The sequence below is a fragment of the Pseudoliparis swirei genome, chromosome 15, assembly GCF_029220125.1.
Source record: "Pseudoliparis swirei isolate HS2019 ecotype Mariana Trench chromosome 15, NWPU_hadal_v1, whole genome shotgun sequence".
Classification (NCBI taxonomy): domain Eukaryota; kingdom Metazoa; phylum Chordata; class Actinopteri; order Perciformes; family Liparidae; genus Pseudoliparis; species Pseudoliparis swirei.
In genome coordinates, this window is record NC_079402.1 from 15,975,291 (window position 1) to 15,990,317 (window position 15,027).

Consider the following 15,027-nt stretch of genomic DNA (forward strand, 5'->3'; position numbering starts at 1 on the left):
AGCTGGAAGGATCATGGGTGCCTCACTCCCCCCCCTCCCATCCCTGCAGGACATATACAACACCCGCCTCACCCGCCAGCGACCTCGCTTGTGAGTGACCCTGCCACCCCTCACACGGTCTCTTCAGCCTCCTGCCCTCTGGGAGGAGGTACCGAGCCTCGGGCTCACACCACCAGGCTGTCCAACAGCTTCATCCACCAGGCTGTCAGGAAGCTGAACTCTCTCCCCATCCTCCCACTCCGTCCTCTTTCAGACTCACATGTCTGAATGCTGCTAGCACAATTTATGTTGTCTATATGTTTACATGTTTCTTACTATTTTTGCACTTTATGTTGTCTATGCACTTTATGTTGTCTATATGTTCACATGTTTTTTACTATTTTTGCACTCTATGTTGTCTATATGTTGCACAATTCACTTTATGTTGGACAGAAGAGAAACGCAATTTCGATCTTCTGTATGTTTGCACATATGGAAAATTGACAAATAAAACTGACTTTGACTTTGACTTATATGTATATATATATGTATACATTTATATATATATATACATATATATATACTAGGGCTGGGCACGTTAACGCGTTAATCTTGCGTTAACGCATCAATTAATTAACGCCGACAATTATTTTATCGCGCGTTAACGCAGGTTTTATTATTTATTTTATTCTTGTAAAAGTGTGTTGCTCACAGGCTTTTATTTTGTAAAAGTCTGCGACTGATTGCTGCGGAACCGGAAAAGAAAGTCATTCGCGGTTTAACAAACATGGAGAATCTCAACGAATGACGGCAGGTATGAGACGCCCTCAAGACACACATCACACGGAGAATACACGAGCTGTATGAAAAGGAGAGGACTGCAAAAGAGACAGCTTTACAACGTGCACCCTGTTGCTCTCACTGGGGACGACTGGCCATCGGGTGACCAGACGTCCGGTTTTCCCCGGACATGTCCTGCTTTTGAGACCTAAAAAAATGCGTCCGGCAGGGATTCCAAAAACGTCCGGGATTTTGCTTCGTCGGATATTTGTGTTTCTCTGGGTTTTCATAAACTAGTATTTACCCCTTACAAGTTTTGGAAATGGTATCTCCCTTACGTTCCACCTTCTTGCGTGAGCTGACTGTAGAGAGAACAGTCATTGGTCGACCGATCTCAGGGTTGCCAGATACACGATAATTATCCTCCAAATACAATCATTTTGAGCCTTTGGTACGATACTTCACCATCTCCAATCTGGCAACACTGAGCACCTTGCCGCCTCCACTAGTTCATTGTTGTTTGTGCTATAAACTCCTAAATCTGGTCACCCTACTGGACATCACTCGGTGACCACAATGACCTCGTAGTGACTGAGCATTATCTTGATGAGAAGTGGGCGCTGCATTCACATGCCCTGACTGATGAAAACAAAGGAGAGACATTCTGCTGACACTTTACTGAAGTTGCACAGCAGTGGAATGTGTCAAATAAAGTCACCACACTGAGCACAGATAGTGCACCAAATATGATCGCTGCTGCGAGACAACTGCCTTGTGATCATGTCCCTGCTTCGCGCTCAGCCTCCAGCGTTCTGTCACAGTGTCTCTGCATAACAGTGCGTTGGACAATGTCCTGACAGATTTTATGGCACTTTAGTTCATATGGCAGTACATTTAATATAAGTGTCACGTTCTAGGAATTGACAAACTGCACTGAAAGTGTTTTCTGGTGTCTCACTCTAACAGGGACAACAAATGTCATGGCACTTTCATTCATATGGCAGAACATTTAAATAGAAGTGCGCTATACACTACTTTTGAATTAATTATTGGATTTTGCGAATACAAATGCGATTAATCGTGATTAATCAGGGAAAACATGCGATTAATCACGATTAAAAATTGTAATCGTTGCCCAGCCCTAAATATATACATATCTATATATAAATATTTATATATATGTATATACATATATATATATTTATATAGATATATACATATCTATATAAATATTTCACTGCGGAGGCCTAGTTGCACGACTAGTTCTATAGATATATATACATATACATACATATCTATATAAATATACACGTATATATATATACATGTATATATATAATATACGTATATATATATACATATCTTTATGAATATATATATACATATCTATATAAATATATATACATATCTCTATATATAGATATATATATGTATATATAGATATGATATGTATATATATATACATATCTATCTATATACATATATATATATATCTCACTGCACAGAGCTGAGTCTGTGTTTCATTCGTTTCTTGAGGCAGTACAACATGCCGGATGCCTTCGGTGCAACATCATGCTGCTGATTACAGTCTTCACCTAAAGACAGACTCTGGGAATGTTTCTCTGCCATGACAATTACGACCTGATCACTGTTTTGCAAAAACAAACCAACAAAAAACCAAAACCCGTAGTTTTGCACGAGGGAGAGTCGAGAGGAGGCCGTGGGCGGCCATCTTCCCCATAACCTGCAAACGGGGATGCGTCGAATAGACGTCAACAAGGTGCTCCCAGAACAAATGGCGTGCTGTGTTCTGGGTGGCGTGAAGGCGTCAGCGTCACGTGCCTCGCCTAACCCGAGGAAGGAGGAAGTCGAATGTGGTGAAACATGTGACTTGTGACTCTGGAACAAGGGGGTCCGGGGGAAAAAGACAAATTATAATTCATAAACAGATCTTTATGACATCACACATCACTTGACTGACTCTCAGCCTCTCACTGACAACGACGGCGCTCTAAATAACCCGATCTAAACCCAGTTAGTGGCGCTGGTGTTGGAGGGAGTCTGCGTATTTTCCTCTCAGGGGGGGGCTTGGGTGTCACAGCCAGACCTGGACCTGGACCCAGGCCAGGGGGATTTGTGAACCACACACACACACACACCTTTTCACGATGACGCTACTCCACCGTTTCACTTCTCTCGTGCGGTTCGACTAGATTGAAGCTCAGGCTCACGGGCTTCCTGGAGGACCTCAAACGCGTCTCGGAGCCCGTCGAGGGGACATGGACCAGGGGAGGACTCTCCAGAGAGAGCAGCAGCTCAGGGTGAGTTCAACCCCACGTGGGGTCATCGGCATTGGCCGAAAGCCCCCCCCCCTCCTCCCCCCTCCAACCTGAAACCTCTTGTAGTTTCATCTTGCAAATGGCACGTACTTTTTGCTTATTCGGTGTTGTCGTCTCTGAACTCCACTTGTTTTCTAGTCTGTGTTGGGGGGGGGGGGGGTGTTCAGTCGTGCGTTCTCAGCAGCGAGCTGCATCAGGGGCGAATCTCCAGGTTGTGTAATCGAGGCTCGAAGCAGCTCGGTGTGAGACTGAGACTTCCTCTGTGCTCGCTGCTTTTGTATCTCATCTTGGCTCAGACCCCCCTCTCCCGAACACCTCCCTCCACCCTCCACCCCCCCCCCCCCCACCGTTCACTTGACATTCAGAGCACTTCCAGGGGCTGAAACCTGAGCTAGTTTGTTTCCTACTGTCATGGTGTTGAAGTCAGGGGGGGGGGGGAATACATCTCTCCCACACCCTCCCTCCCTCCCTCATTCAATCGTATACGCACCCCCCCCCCTCCCAAAACCCCACCTGCTGACTCAGCGATACTTTCTTTTGAAGCTCCACGACTGTAAAACAGTGATGAATGGATCCACATCTGAGGGGGCCGGGCTCAGACTGGGGGGGGGAGAGCTACTCTATTCACACCGACATTTGTAAGCCGTGCAGATGAATTGCATTAAAACAAAATCATTTTTTTTTAATGGAGAACCCTTTGAGCAGGTGAGCTTCAGTATTTTATCTTCAATTTTTGGGGAACCTGTTCATCATGGCTGTCTCCCAAACTGACTCTCCCCTGAAACTTGAGCTTACGTAGTATTTACTTCAGTTTTCCCAGTCTCGCTTTGGACTGGCTGCTCCATTCGAGGACATTGCTTTTCAAAAAGTGACGTCCCCTGGTCTGAGAGAAGCTGACTCAATCCTTCCCGCCACAGCCTCTAATCTTCAGCCGCCGCCTCTTCCGTTGTTCGTCAGTCTAATAGCTGCAGTTAACGGTGGATATATATATATATCAATACATATTTTGATATCTATATTTATATTAATATATATCTTAATATATATATATAAATATATACATATATAAATATATTTACATATATATATTTATTTTTTTACCTCTGCAGTGCAAAATGCATGAGACAGATGTTTGCTGCAGCATGAATGCAGACACACACACACACACACACAAACCATCACTCTCATTCCCGCCTCTCTTCACATTTCCTTTTCTTCGTACTTGTTGCTTCCCTTCTCTCTGCTCTCATCCCCCCGTCTCCGTCGACTGGCCCTTTGTTTCTGAGTGACGGGTGTCAAAGGACCCGAAATTAAAAGGTACTTATCCTCAGCTTAGATTTTGGGAGAGCGAAGCCGACGTCGTCGTGGTTATCGAGCGTCTGCGTGGGCTGCAGGAAGCTGCGAGGGCGTGACGGAGCGCCGCGAGGCCTCTCCTCTCCTCTCCTCCTCATCTCCTCCTCTCCTCCTCTCCTCCTCTCCTCCGGTCTGCAGGGTGCTTCGTGTTTTTTTTCGTGGACATTTATTGATGTGAATGAAGCCAGACAGAGGCTTGATCGTATTAGCAGATGGCATTTTGAAACGATATCCATCTCTTCCTTTGGTAAGTTTCTGTCTTCCTAACAAAGTGAATAAGTTCACACGCCTCTCTGTCCCCCCCCCCCTCCCAAAAAAAGGTGGAAAAAGAATACGACGAGTGCTCGTAACGCACTGCGAAATCTTGAAGAAGAAAAAAGAAGATGAGCTTCCTGCGGGCCGTCTCTTAAGTGCTCGTCTTCACTCCTCCTGAGAGGAGGCGCGTCGGGGTGGAGGGGAAAGAGCTGCAACGCCAGAAAGACTGTCAGCGAAGAGGAAAACCACTAACAGCGGAGAGATGGTTCAGATGGTTTGGGGACACGGCCAAAGTATTTATGTACAGCGAGACAAATATAGGAGTGTGGATTTTTGCGTTGTCATTTGTGAGCTGTTGACAGGTGGAAAGAGGATAGAAGCGTCCGAGGAGCTCAGACAGGCAACACGGGAGACGGTTTCCTTAAAAGTGTTTTCTTATTCTACATAATTAGTCCTGAACATCTGTAAGTGAGAATTTATTTGCATTTTATTCTTATTTGTCTTTTTTTCCTGGTGAGTTCAGTTAGATGCCTGATATGTGGTTTGAGGTCAACATAAGATTTTTTTTAAATAATCTAAAGTTGAGCAACACGAGTCCTCAGTCGTGATCGTGTGAAGGGGCGGAGCAGTTAGCCGTTAGCATTAGCACGTCAGTATCGACATATTGAGCACCCCTGCATTAAAACATTCAAGAGCCGAGAGTTATTTTCAGCGTGAGAAATACGATGTGTGGCGGGAGTGCGTGAGTTAAGACCGAAATGCGTGAGTCTCACGCTCAATGCGTGAGACTTGAGAGCCCTGCTATATATATATCTATCTATATATAAATTAGGGCTGTCAATCATCTTTTCTACCCCTCCGCTAGTCTTCTAAGGCGATAACACAATGTACCATTAGAACACTGGAGATGGGCCTCTACACACCTCTGTAGACTTCATTAAACACCAGAGAATAGTCATTTATACATTAACTATGTAGTGAGAGGACTTATGATTCATTTAATGTTATCTTCATTGACAAAAACACTGCTTTGAAAATAAGGACATTTCTACGTGACCTCAAACTTTTGATGTAGTATATATTAGTCATATACGACACTAGGGCTGCAACAACGAATCGATAAAAATAGATTATTAAAATAGTTGGCAACGAATTTCATTATCGATTCGTTGTGTCGCGCGATTATTACGGCGCTCAATAAGTCACGGAGCGCAGAGCGGCACAGGGGAAACAAGAGCGGAGGGAGAGGACAGAAAGCTGCGTTGTGACAGCCAATCAGCGCTGAGCTGCTCCTCTGTTGATGAATCTAATTGGCTGCTGCTGCTCACGTGGCGCTGGATGCGGAAGTCATTCACGTCGTCGGAGACATTCACGGAGCTAAGTGCGCCTCCGGGTGACGTTATGAACCCAGACACCAGGGCGCTACATGTCACGACGTGTGTGGCATTTCCACAAGAGTATAACGTAGAAAACGTGGTTATTTATTCCGTGGCGGATAGCGGAAAATATTTTTCCACGGAGAAAGGCAACGGAGATAAGCCACAACGCTACTCGCTGTGTGCGCTGCACGTGCAGACATTTCACGGAGCGGAGCATTGCGTGAGCTCTGATCGTGCGCTCTTTTAATGAAGTATCGATACTAAAAATATGCTAAATCACATCGTGTTTAACGTACGGGTACTTTGTTAGTATCGCTGCACCGTGCAGCGTGACAGCAGCAGATGTAGCGGGCTAACATTCAAGCTAACCTAACTTCTCAAACGCTGTGGACATCTGAACGCTGATTGGCCGAGACACGTCTCATCAAAGATGTTTTGTTGCGAAGAGCACCACTTCACATTTTTTCCACGTCTCACTGCAATCTCAACGGCAGCGGGCCAGGTGAAAAAAATAATAAATCGGAACGCGTCTCTGATATTGTTCAGGGGGCCACATGGGGACCACTGCTCAGGAGAGGAGAGCTATCAGTCTGTTTGTGACGGGTTCATCACCATGGTGACCAGTGGGTCTCCAGGACCTTTCCATGACTTTAAACCAAATTTCCATGATTAAACATTTTGTGAAAACTCTGTCTATACGTGACAAAGTGAGAAGATGTAGTATTTAAAATAACAATGAGAATTCCAAAGCATACCGTATATATACCGTGTAAATTAACATTTGAATGAAACAAATTTGCATTACTTTTCCAAATATTTTGGGATTTTATTTTTTTCAATTACTTTTATAGGCCTGCTAATAGCCATTTAAAAATTCCATGACTTTTCCAGGTTTTCCATGACCGTACGGACCCTGTTTTGAATAAAGGGTTGAAAATTAAAGTTTTTTTGTTTTTTTATCCGATTAATCGATTAATCGATAAAATAATCAACCGATTAATCGATTATCAAAATAATCGTTAGTTGCAGCCCTATACGACACCAACAGTCAAAGAGGAAGATCTATTCATGGGCGGAAGTCACGCGGCCGGGCCTAAGTGTGGAATGAAATATGCTCGCCCTCTCATTTAAAACCCCAGCGGGCTTAATTACAGGCTGCCGCTGTTTGTTTGTGTTGTTTCCCGCTCGAGGTCCACGGCGACCTCATTGGCCACGCAGTACAGTCATCGTGAAAGAAAAGTTGTGTTTTGACAATTCTTTGCAAGAAACCGTGTATGTTCATAACAAGAGCTTCACCTGAACCTCCTGCAGGGAGTGGGCCATACTATCTGAGAGGAGGGGGGGGGGGGGGGTCAACGTTTAGCTACCGCACAACGGGGAACTAAAGGACATTTTGCATTATTATGCTGCTCGTTCTCATGTTGGCGAACACGCAGTTTAAAGTAAACACATGTTGCGTCACATGCAAACAAACAACAACAAACAGTTTTGAGGTTATCTCTTTTACGTGTGACGCGGCCTATAGAGTAAATAAATATTGTGTGATTTACATGATTAACATTTCTTTTTACAGTCAAAAACTATATATATATTCCTACTATACCAAACGTACACTTATATTTTGGGTTTTCACGTGTTTTTAAACATAAAAAAACAACATCCAGTCGAGTTCATTTTAATAACACACGCGTGTAACTCAAGTTACATCTTACCTATGTAGTAATTATTGTGATGAAATTTAAATGCGCCATGTAAATAAAATGTCTTTTTACATTTAACGCTTGACATCATGAAGGCGTGCATACCAAACGTAGACCTATACTTTATGTTTTCACTAAAACTGATTATACAGATCCCTCAGATTTGTGTTTTTAAAGGATTAAAAACAAAATACGTGTTGAAAAGGTACGTTTTAGTTGCTTTAAGCGGCTTTACCACCTTACCTGAGACCTTTAATTCAGAGACGACTCACATCTGTACCGCAGTATTGACTCACACACACACACACACACACACGGATCAATGGACACTTCCTCACTAATAGCAGATACAAACATCAGGTCAACCACACCGACACCGAGTCACTTCTCCATCCATGGCCTGTTGCAGACACACACATATATGTATATGTATGTATATATATATATATATATACATATATACAGTCAGGCGCGTATAAAGTGTCTCTTTGTGGTTATCTGTCATTAAATTCAACGTCTTACATTCATTCCTGCAGAATGCGTTATGTAAGATGTAAAGAGCCTTATCCTGCAACATGAAGAAACACCAAGAACAATGGCTAATGTGTGTGTGTGTGTGTGTGTGTGTGTGTGGGGGGGGGGGGGGGAATCCACAGGACGGCGGCCTCCCATTGGCTCGTTAAAGTAGTAATCAGATTAACATAATTTAATCCCGTTTGCTGTATTCCCGTCGTCGCCTCTCTTTATTTCACCTTTCGCTCCTGCATCCGCGAGCACGTCCCTGGATGTGCAGGATATGACGTCATAGCGTACTCACCTGTGCGCGTGTTTTTAGGGGGGTCTACTTTTTCGACACAATGTTGCGCCGCCGAAGCGAGTTTTGGCTTTTCCTCGACAGCGCGCGCGCCACGGAGGGGCGGGAGGAGAGGGAGGCGCGCGAGCCGAGCCCGTGCGATGAGTACCTGCAGGTGCTGCTGGAGATGAAGACGACGAGCGACGTGAGTTGACTGACTGCGCGCGCGCGGATGAGCGACGGAGAGAGCACATGCGCACCCGCTTCCGGTTCACGGTGACTCACCGCAGCGCGACGCGTTTCCTGGCGCCGGCGACTCACACACACACACAACTGTGGCGTAACACTGTGGGGTGTGTGTGTGTGAGGGTCGTGCACAAGCATGCACGGGGGGGGCATGTTTTATGGACATGGCGCACGCGCGCGTATATAAACGACCCATCTCAGCCCCGGCAGAGGCCGAATACGTTGTTTCTATAAATACTGCCCAGCGTGGTATGCAAACAAGAGCTCTTTCAACACTGTTGGGTCACCCAGCACCCCGCAACAGCTGCTGCGAGTCTGCGCAGAACGCAGGCAGCGTGAGCGCATGCGCGTAAGATATACATTCACCCGACGTTTAATAACCCAGAGAAAGAGAAATATAGCTTGCTGAGTGCAGCTATTGAGTGTGTAGTCAAGCACGTGACCATCGGTCTTGGTTTAGGGTGAGGCCACTGTCCAGGGGAGGGAGAGTGGGGTCACACCGGGTTAGGCCACTGTCCAAGGGAGAGGTGGGGGTGTCACACCGGGCTATGGAGGCATTGTTCCGCCCCGCTCCTCTTGCACAAAGCGCGGTGTGTGTTTTGAGGGTTTGGCATCTCCCGCAAATAATAGCTCTTGCTGCTCGCCGCCCACGGCCGAGAGGCTCTGCTATGGTCAGCAGTAAGAAGTACTGGATAATTACTGTAACAACTCGAGAGCAAAGGGCATCACTTTCTGCAGCTTTGCTTTATTCAACGAGGCAGGGCAAGTGTTTTTGAAGAGAACAATCGGGCTGTGTGTGTGTGTGTGTGATGATAATCAAGACCTCGAGACCTTTTTGAATGAGGCGTTCTTCGTTCCGCAGTTTGAGGGTTTCTGCCCTGTAATAACTCAATAACTCATTCATGTTCACCATGTGTTCTGTGAGTCAAGAGGATTAAACACTGACGATTGGCTCAGAGGACGTCACATGATCAACACACACGCACACACACACACACACACACAGGGTTCAATATGGACTCAAAGTCACTGTGAGGGGTGGGTGGTTAGATGGAGGAGGAGGAGAAGGAGAAGGAGGAGAAGAGAAGGAGAAGAAGGAGAAGGAGAAGATGGAGGAGAAGAAGAAGTAGGAGGAGAAGTAGAAGGAAAATGAAAAGAAAGATGAGGAGAAGACGGAGGAGGAGGAGAATTAGGAGAATGAGGAGAAGAAGAAGGAAAAGATGGAGAAGAAGAAGAAGAAAAATGAGAAGAAGAAGAAGGCCGGTTGGTGGCCTTGTCAGAACCTCTTCCTCTCCTCCTCTCCTCCTCTCTTCCTTTCGCTCTGACGTCTGAACGTCTGACGCGTCAGAGCTTTCAATCATGTTGTCGCTTCTTCTTCTTCTTCTTCTTCTTCTTCTTCTTCTTCTTCTAACACTCATATCCAACACAACCTGCACACTGGAGATAAACAGAATCATATGTATATTTTAAATGAGTTCACGTTTATAATAAGCCGATTAAAGGTTCCATACATCCAGAACCTACCGGGCCTCCATCTGTTAGAGCCTCCTTCATAACATCTGGACGCCACATTGACGACACATCTGTCTCAACAATTACATTTGTATATTTCACTAATTCTGATTCATGAATTATAACAATTCTCGTTACATTAAATAAGTTCGGTACCTTTTCAGGGGAGCCGATGGGTTCAAAGTTCATAGGCAGCGACTCCCTCCTCCATCTCTTGTGTTTTTATTGGCGGCATTGATCGTCGCGGCGACCTCTGCAGAATTGGCGAAGCAGGAAATGAAGAGGGGCGCGTCTTCAAAACTCGCTCCGGGATCCCGTCGTTCCTTTTTCCTGAAGCGGAGACGATGCCAGATGTTTTTATTTTTTTTTTATTTACTTTTTTCTGCACATCCACCCATTAAGCGCCATGCTTTTATTGTGGCATTCAGGGTCACGCACTAGGTGGTTTTTTTCTACTTCTAATTTGAACACATGCTCATACCTCATTACACTTATCATGTGCAATATGTGACAAATTATTAATATCTCTAATTTAAAACTGCATCCACAACGGTACATATTAGCACCTTTCTTTTTGATTTTATATTTTTTCTTTCTTATTATAGTGTTATTTCTAAACCGTTGGTCTACCGAGGGCCACATCAGCATCATGGCCGCCTCTTAAAGGGCCGGTGTACCTGAAACTCTGTATAAACTACTCCTGAACATATAAATAACTCTCTTTGCATTTGATTATTGTTCATTCAAGTGTGGAGATATTGTACACAAGGACATTTCTCTAATATTATAACATTTCATTTGAAACCTTCAAAATAAAAGCACAGGATATAAAGGTGATCATGTGTCTTTCAAGCCGTCAGGGGCCACATAAAATGACGTGGTGGGCCGCATTCGGCCCACGGGCCTCGTGTTTGACACCTGTGGTCTATAGGAAAAAAGGCAAATTGAATCTTGAACATGCAGAGAGTTCATAAATACATCATCTTCATCGGTTGCTGCAGATTTTTCAAAGTAAAAGGCGTGAAAATCCAGTTTTTAGATCCCAACGTCTGTGCTAGTTCATTTTTATTCAGTTTAAATGTATTCGTTATTACTTCTAGAGGACATGGGAGCAAAACGAGCTCGTGTTCGGCTTCGTCTACGTCGAGTAGAGAGGAAAGCGACGCAGGCATCGCTGAATAATGTGCATAAAATGAGATTAAACAGGCCGATAATCTCCACCAGCGGTCGGGTTCGGGAGGCCGACCCTTCAACAGGCGTGTTTGTGTTGCAGCACACAGGCGGGCAGGCGGCCGACGTATTTAGTTTGTCTCTCCTTTGTTCTCCGTTTGATCTCGTTTCACATTTCCTGCACGATGAAGAAGAAAAAATACAATATTTATCCCGCGCTGTTCCGTTTCTTTGCCTTCCTGTTCCACCGCGATAGGACATGCGTCCCGGCATGTGGGGATTATGTCCTTTAAAAAAAATAAGCAGAGAGGGGCTGGTTTCCCCCCCCCCCCAATCCATCCTGTAGGAACAAGGTCGGGTGTCACAGGCCGCAGATGACAGAGTGGAAGTCGGAGTTATTAGTCTTAAGTGTGTGTGTTGTGTGTGTGTGTGTGTGTGTGTGTGTTTGGGGGGGGGGGGTTCTTTAACTGAGAGGACCAGGCACTAGGATTTGTTTAAATTTTCTGATTAATGAACACATGCAGAGAGTTCATAAATACGTCATCTTCTTCGGTCGCTGCAGAAGTTTCAAAGTAAAAGGCGTGAAAATAATTTTTTGAAATGTATCTGTGTTTGACGTTCACGAAGCAAGCAACTGGAAGTTTTTGAATTCATCTTTTCCTGCTGAGAGCAGCGAGGGAATTCATCTTCTTTGGATAAAAACGGCAAAACAACAACAACAAAGCATGTGACGGATCTTTATTTAATTTTCTGGTTAAAAGTTCTTTCATGAGGTCCAGTGGGACATTATTCAATATTCAATTCCAGTTTGTATTTGCTATTTGTGCTGTAGACCATCAGTCCAGACATTGGAGACTCAACAGGGCTCAGAGTCAACAGTTTAGAAACAACACTATAATAAGAAAGAACAAAATATAAAAGAATACACGATACAGAAGCTGGTGAAAAGTGCTTGTATGTACAATGGTATTATTATTAGTAGATATCGTGGACATATGCGTATAAACCACACGAGGCCTGAATAACAACACACATGCAACAACATGAGCGTGAGAAAGAAATCACAGTCAAATAAAACATATTAAATATCTTTTTTTTCGTCCGCCCAACAACGAAAAACCCAAAAGATATCCGGTTCCCGCTCGCGTGTTGTTGTCTTTGATACCCGCCCCACTCAGAGTCATCATTTATTAATCTTTCCTATTAGAGAGAGAGAATCGCTTCGCTCTGGTTTTATTTCCATTTTACTTTGGATCCATCACAAGGTCACAAGGTCGGAGCCGACCGGCGGCCGGACGTCACCTTTTTTATCCGGAGAAACATTTTATTATATTTTAGATATATTATCGGGGTTCGTAGGAAACACCTGGAAAAATCATGGAATTTTAAAAAGGTTATTTCCAAGCCTGGAAAAGTCCTGGACATGTGTTATATCCACATGTTCATTTACGCTGAGTTTTGAATAATTTAATATGCTTTAAAAAAGAATGACGCTCTTAATTTAAGCCTATGAGCTCTTCTCTCTCTTCTCTTTTCCCCCCCTCTCTTTCTCTTTCTTCCCCCTCTCTCTCTCTCCCTCCTTCACCCTCTCCCTATCTCCCCCCTCTATCTCTCTCTATCTATCATGTTAATTCTTTTAATCTAAATTATTCTCTCATTCATTTGAGTCATTTTAACGTTAATTACTATATGTTTTGTTATTCTCATTGTTAGTTTAAATACGACATGTTCTCACTTTATTACACGATGTTTGTCCATGGACATTAAGTTTAGAGTCTGGACACCCATTGGTCAACATGTGGATGAACCCTGAGTAAACAGGAGGATCTCCCCCTCCTTTAAAATGAATCCCCTCCCCTGTAATCCCGCCTCTCCTCACATTTCTCCCCCTCCTCCTCCCCCTTCCTCTCCCATCCCACTCCTCCACCTCACGCCTGATGGAGCGTTAGCCGTCAGTCCCAGAGAGGCAGCCGGTGCACCGAGCTGCTCTCCTCTCCTGCTCTCCGGGATCCTCTGGATTCCTCGCTGTGGACCGTTCAGCTCTTTGTTGTTGCGTGGCGAGCGGCGAAGGGGGGGGGGGGCGGGGGCGGGGGGGTTAGCGGGCGCCGTTCCATAAAACCCCGGACACTAATCCGAGCTTCAGTCACCTTGGAAATGGTCTTGTGGATGCCCTCTCTGACCTAACCCTAAAGGCCTGTTTTTGTTGTTGTGTTGCCTCAGGGGGAGAGGGGTGGGGGGGAGAAGGAGGAGGAGGAGTAGGAGGAGGAGGAGGTGCACTTTTTGATGGACATTATTCTGGATTTGGGTATTTCAAAAGGGGACGCATTCCACACGGAGACACGCTGGAGAAGATGTTGCCCCTGCAGAAAAGGGTAATCGGAGTTATGTGGTGTGAAGGCGTGTGTGTGTGTGTGTGTGGGTGTGTGCTGGAGAGAGACAGAGTGTGTGTGTGTGTGTGTGTGTGTGTGTAGTGACGTGTGTGCCAATTGTCGTCTGTTTTGTTTCCAGGAATGTTTGGTGCCCACGGTGATATAGATAATGGTGATGAAGATAATAATGCTTGTTTTATTTATTTGTCCTTAAAGGGGCAGAGCAGCTTGTGGCTGGTCGGGGCCACGGGGCCGAGGAGTCTCTCCTCGTTACTTAAAATGTCCCATTGTTGGTCTTTTATCTCGCCGTTCCCCCGTTGAGTGGCTTGCTGTTGAGTGATGGCTCATTGAAACAGCCTAACAATGGAGCCCCCCTGCCCCCCCATTCAAAGTCCTCTGTGTTTGTGCCTGAGTGCTTCAATCGGGAGACCTTCAATTTGCAAACGCTGCTTAAAAAAAGGAGTCTGAGGCTGTAGATATGACAGAGATATAACAGAGATACGATAAAGATACACAGAGATACTACAGAGAAATGACAGAGATATAACAAAGATACTACAACTACTACAGATAGACTTGTGTCCATATTGGACAACCCGGACCACCCTCTCCACCACCTCCTACAGGGACAGAGGAGTACTTTCTCCAAACGTCTCCTCACGCTCCGCTGCCACAAGGACAGATACAGGAGAACATTCCTGCCGGCGGCTATGAGGCTCTATAACAGTTCACCTCTTGCCAGATCATAGTGTTGATCTGCACTTCACACATCTCATTTGTTTGCACTACACACATACACACACATTGCATTTCATTAGCTCTGCACTCATACACACACTTTGCTTTTTGCACTCTGTCTATATTTAATATTTTGTGTATTTGATTTGTCAGTGTTGTGTGTTGTGTATGCATGTGTGTTGTATATTTACATATATATTTTGTTTTGTATTTTACTTTTATTTTACTTGTATACTTCTATATCTTTCATCCCTGTTTCTTACATTTTGTGTTTTGTTTTTACTCTTGTGTGCTGCTGCTACTGTCACGACAAATTTCCCCTTGGGGATTAATAAAGTATATATCTATCTATCTATCTATCTACAGAGAGCTACGATAGAGATACAACAGAGATACAACAGAAAGAGAATATAG

General features: G+C 44.6%; 1 protein-coding gene across 19 annotated transcripts in view; it reads left to right on the forward strand.

The window, feature by feature from the left end:
- LOC130204862 (formin-binding protein 1) overlaps positions 1-15,027 on the forward strand; it is a 61,176-nt gene that overhangs the window by 5,295 nt on the left and 40,854 nt on the right. For 6 of the 19 annotated variants that reach the window (XR_008833805.1, XR_008833808.1, XR_008833810.1 and 3 more), the window contains exon 1: positions 8,576-8,783. The exons of 1 other annotated variant lie outside the window; for it this stretch is intronic. Coding sequence is in view for 2 of the 18 variants with exons in the window: in XM_056431820.1 (XP_056287795.1) it covers positions 8,643-8,783 (141 nt within the window). In the remaining 16 variants the exon portion in view is untranslated. Of the gene's footprint in view, positions 1-8,572; positions 8,784-13,796; positions 13,879-15,027 lie in introns of those variants that run through there. 12 more of the 19 variants (XR_008833807.1, XR_008833806.1, XR_008833809.1 and 9 more) reach the window with 6 other exon arrangements.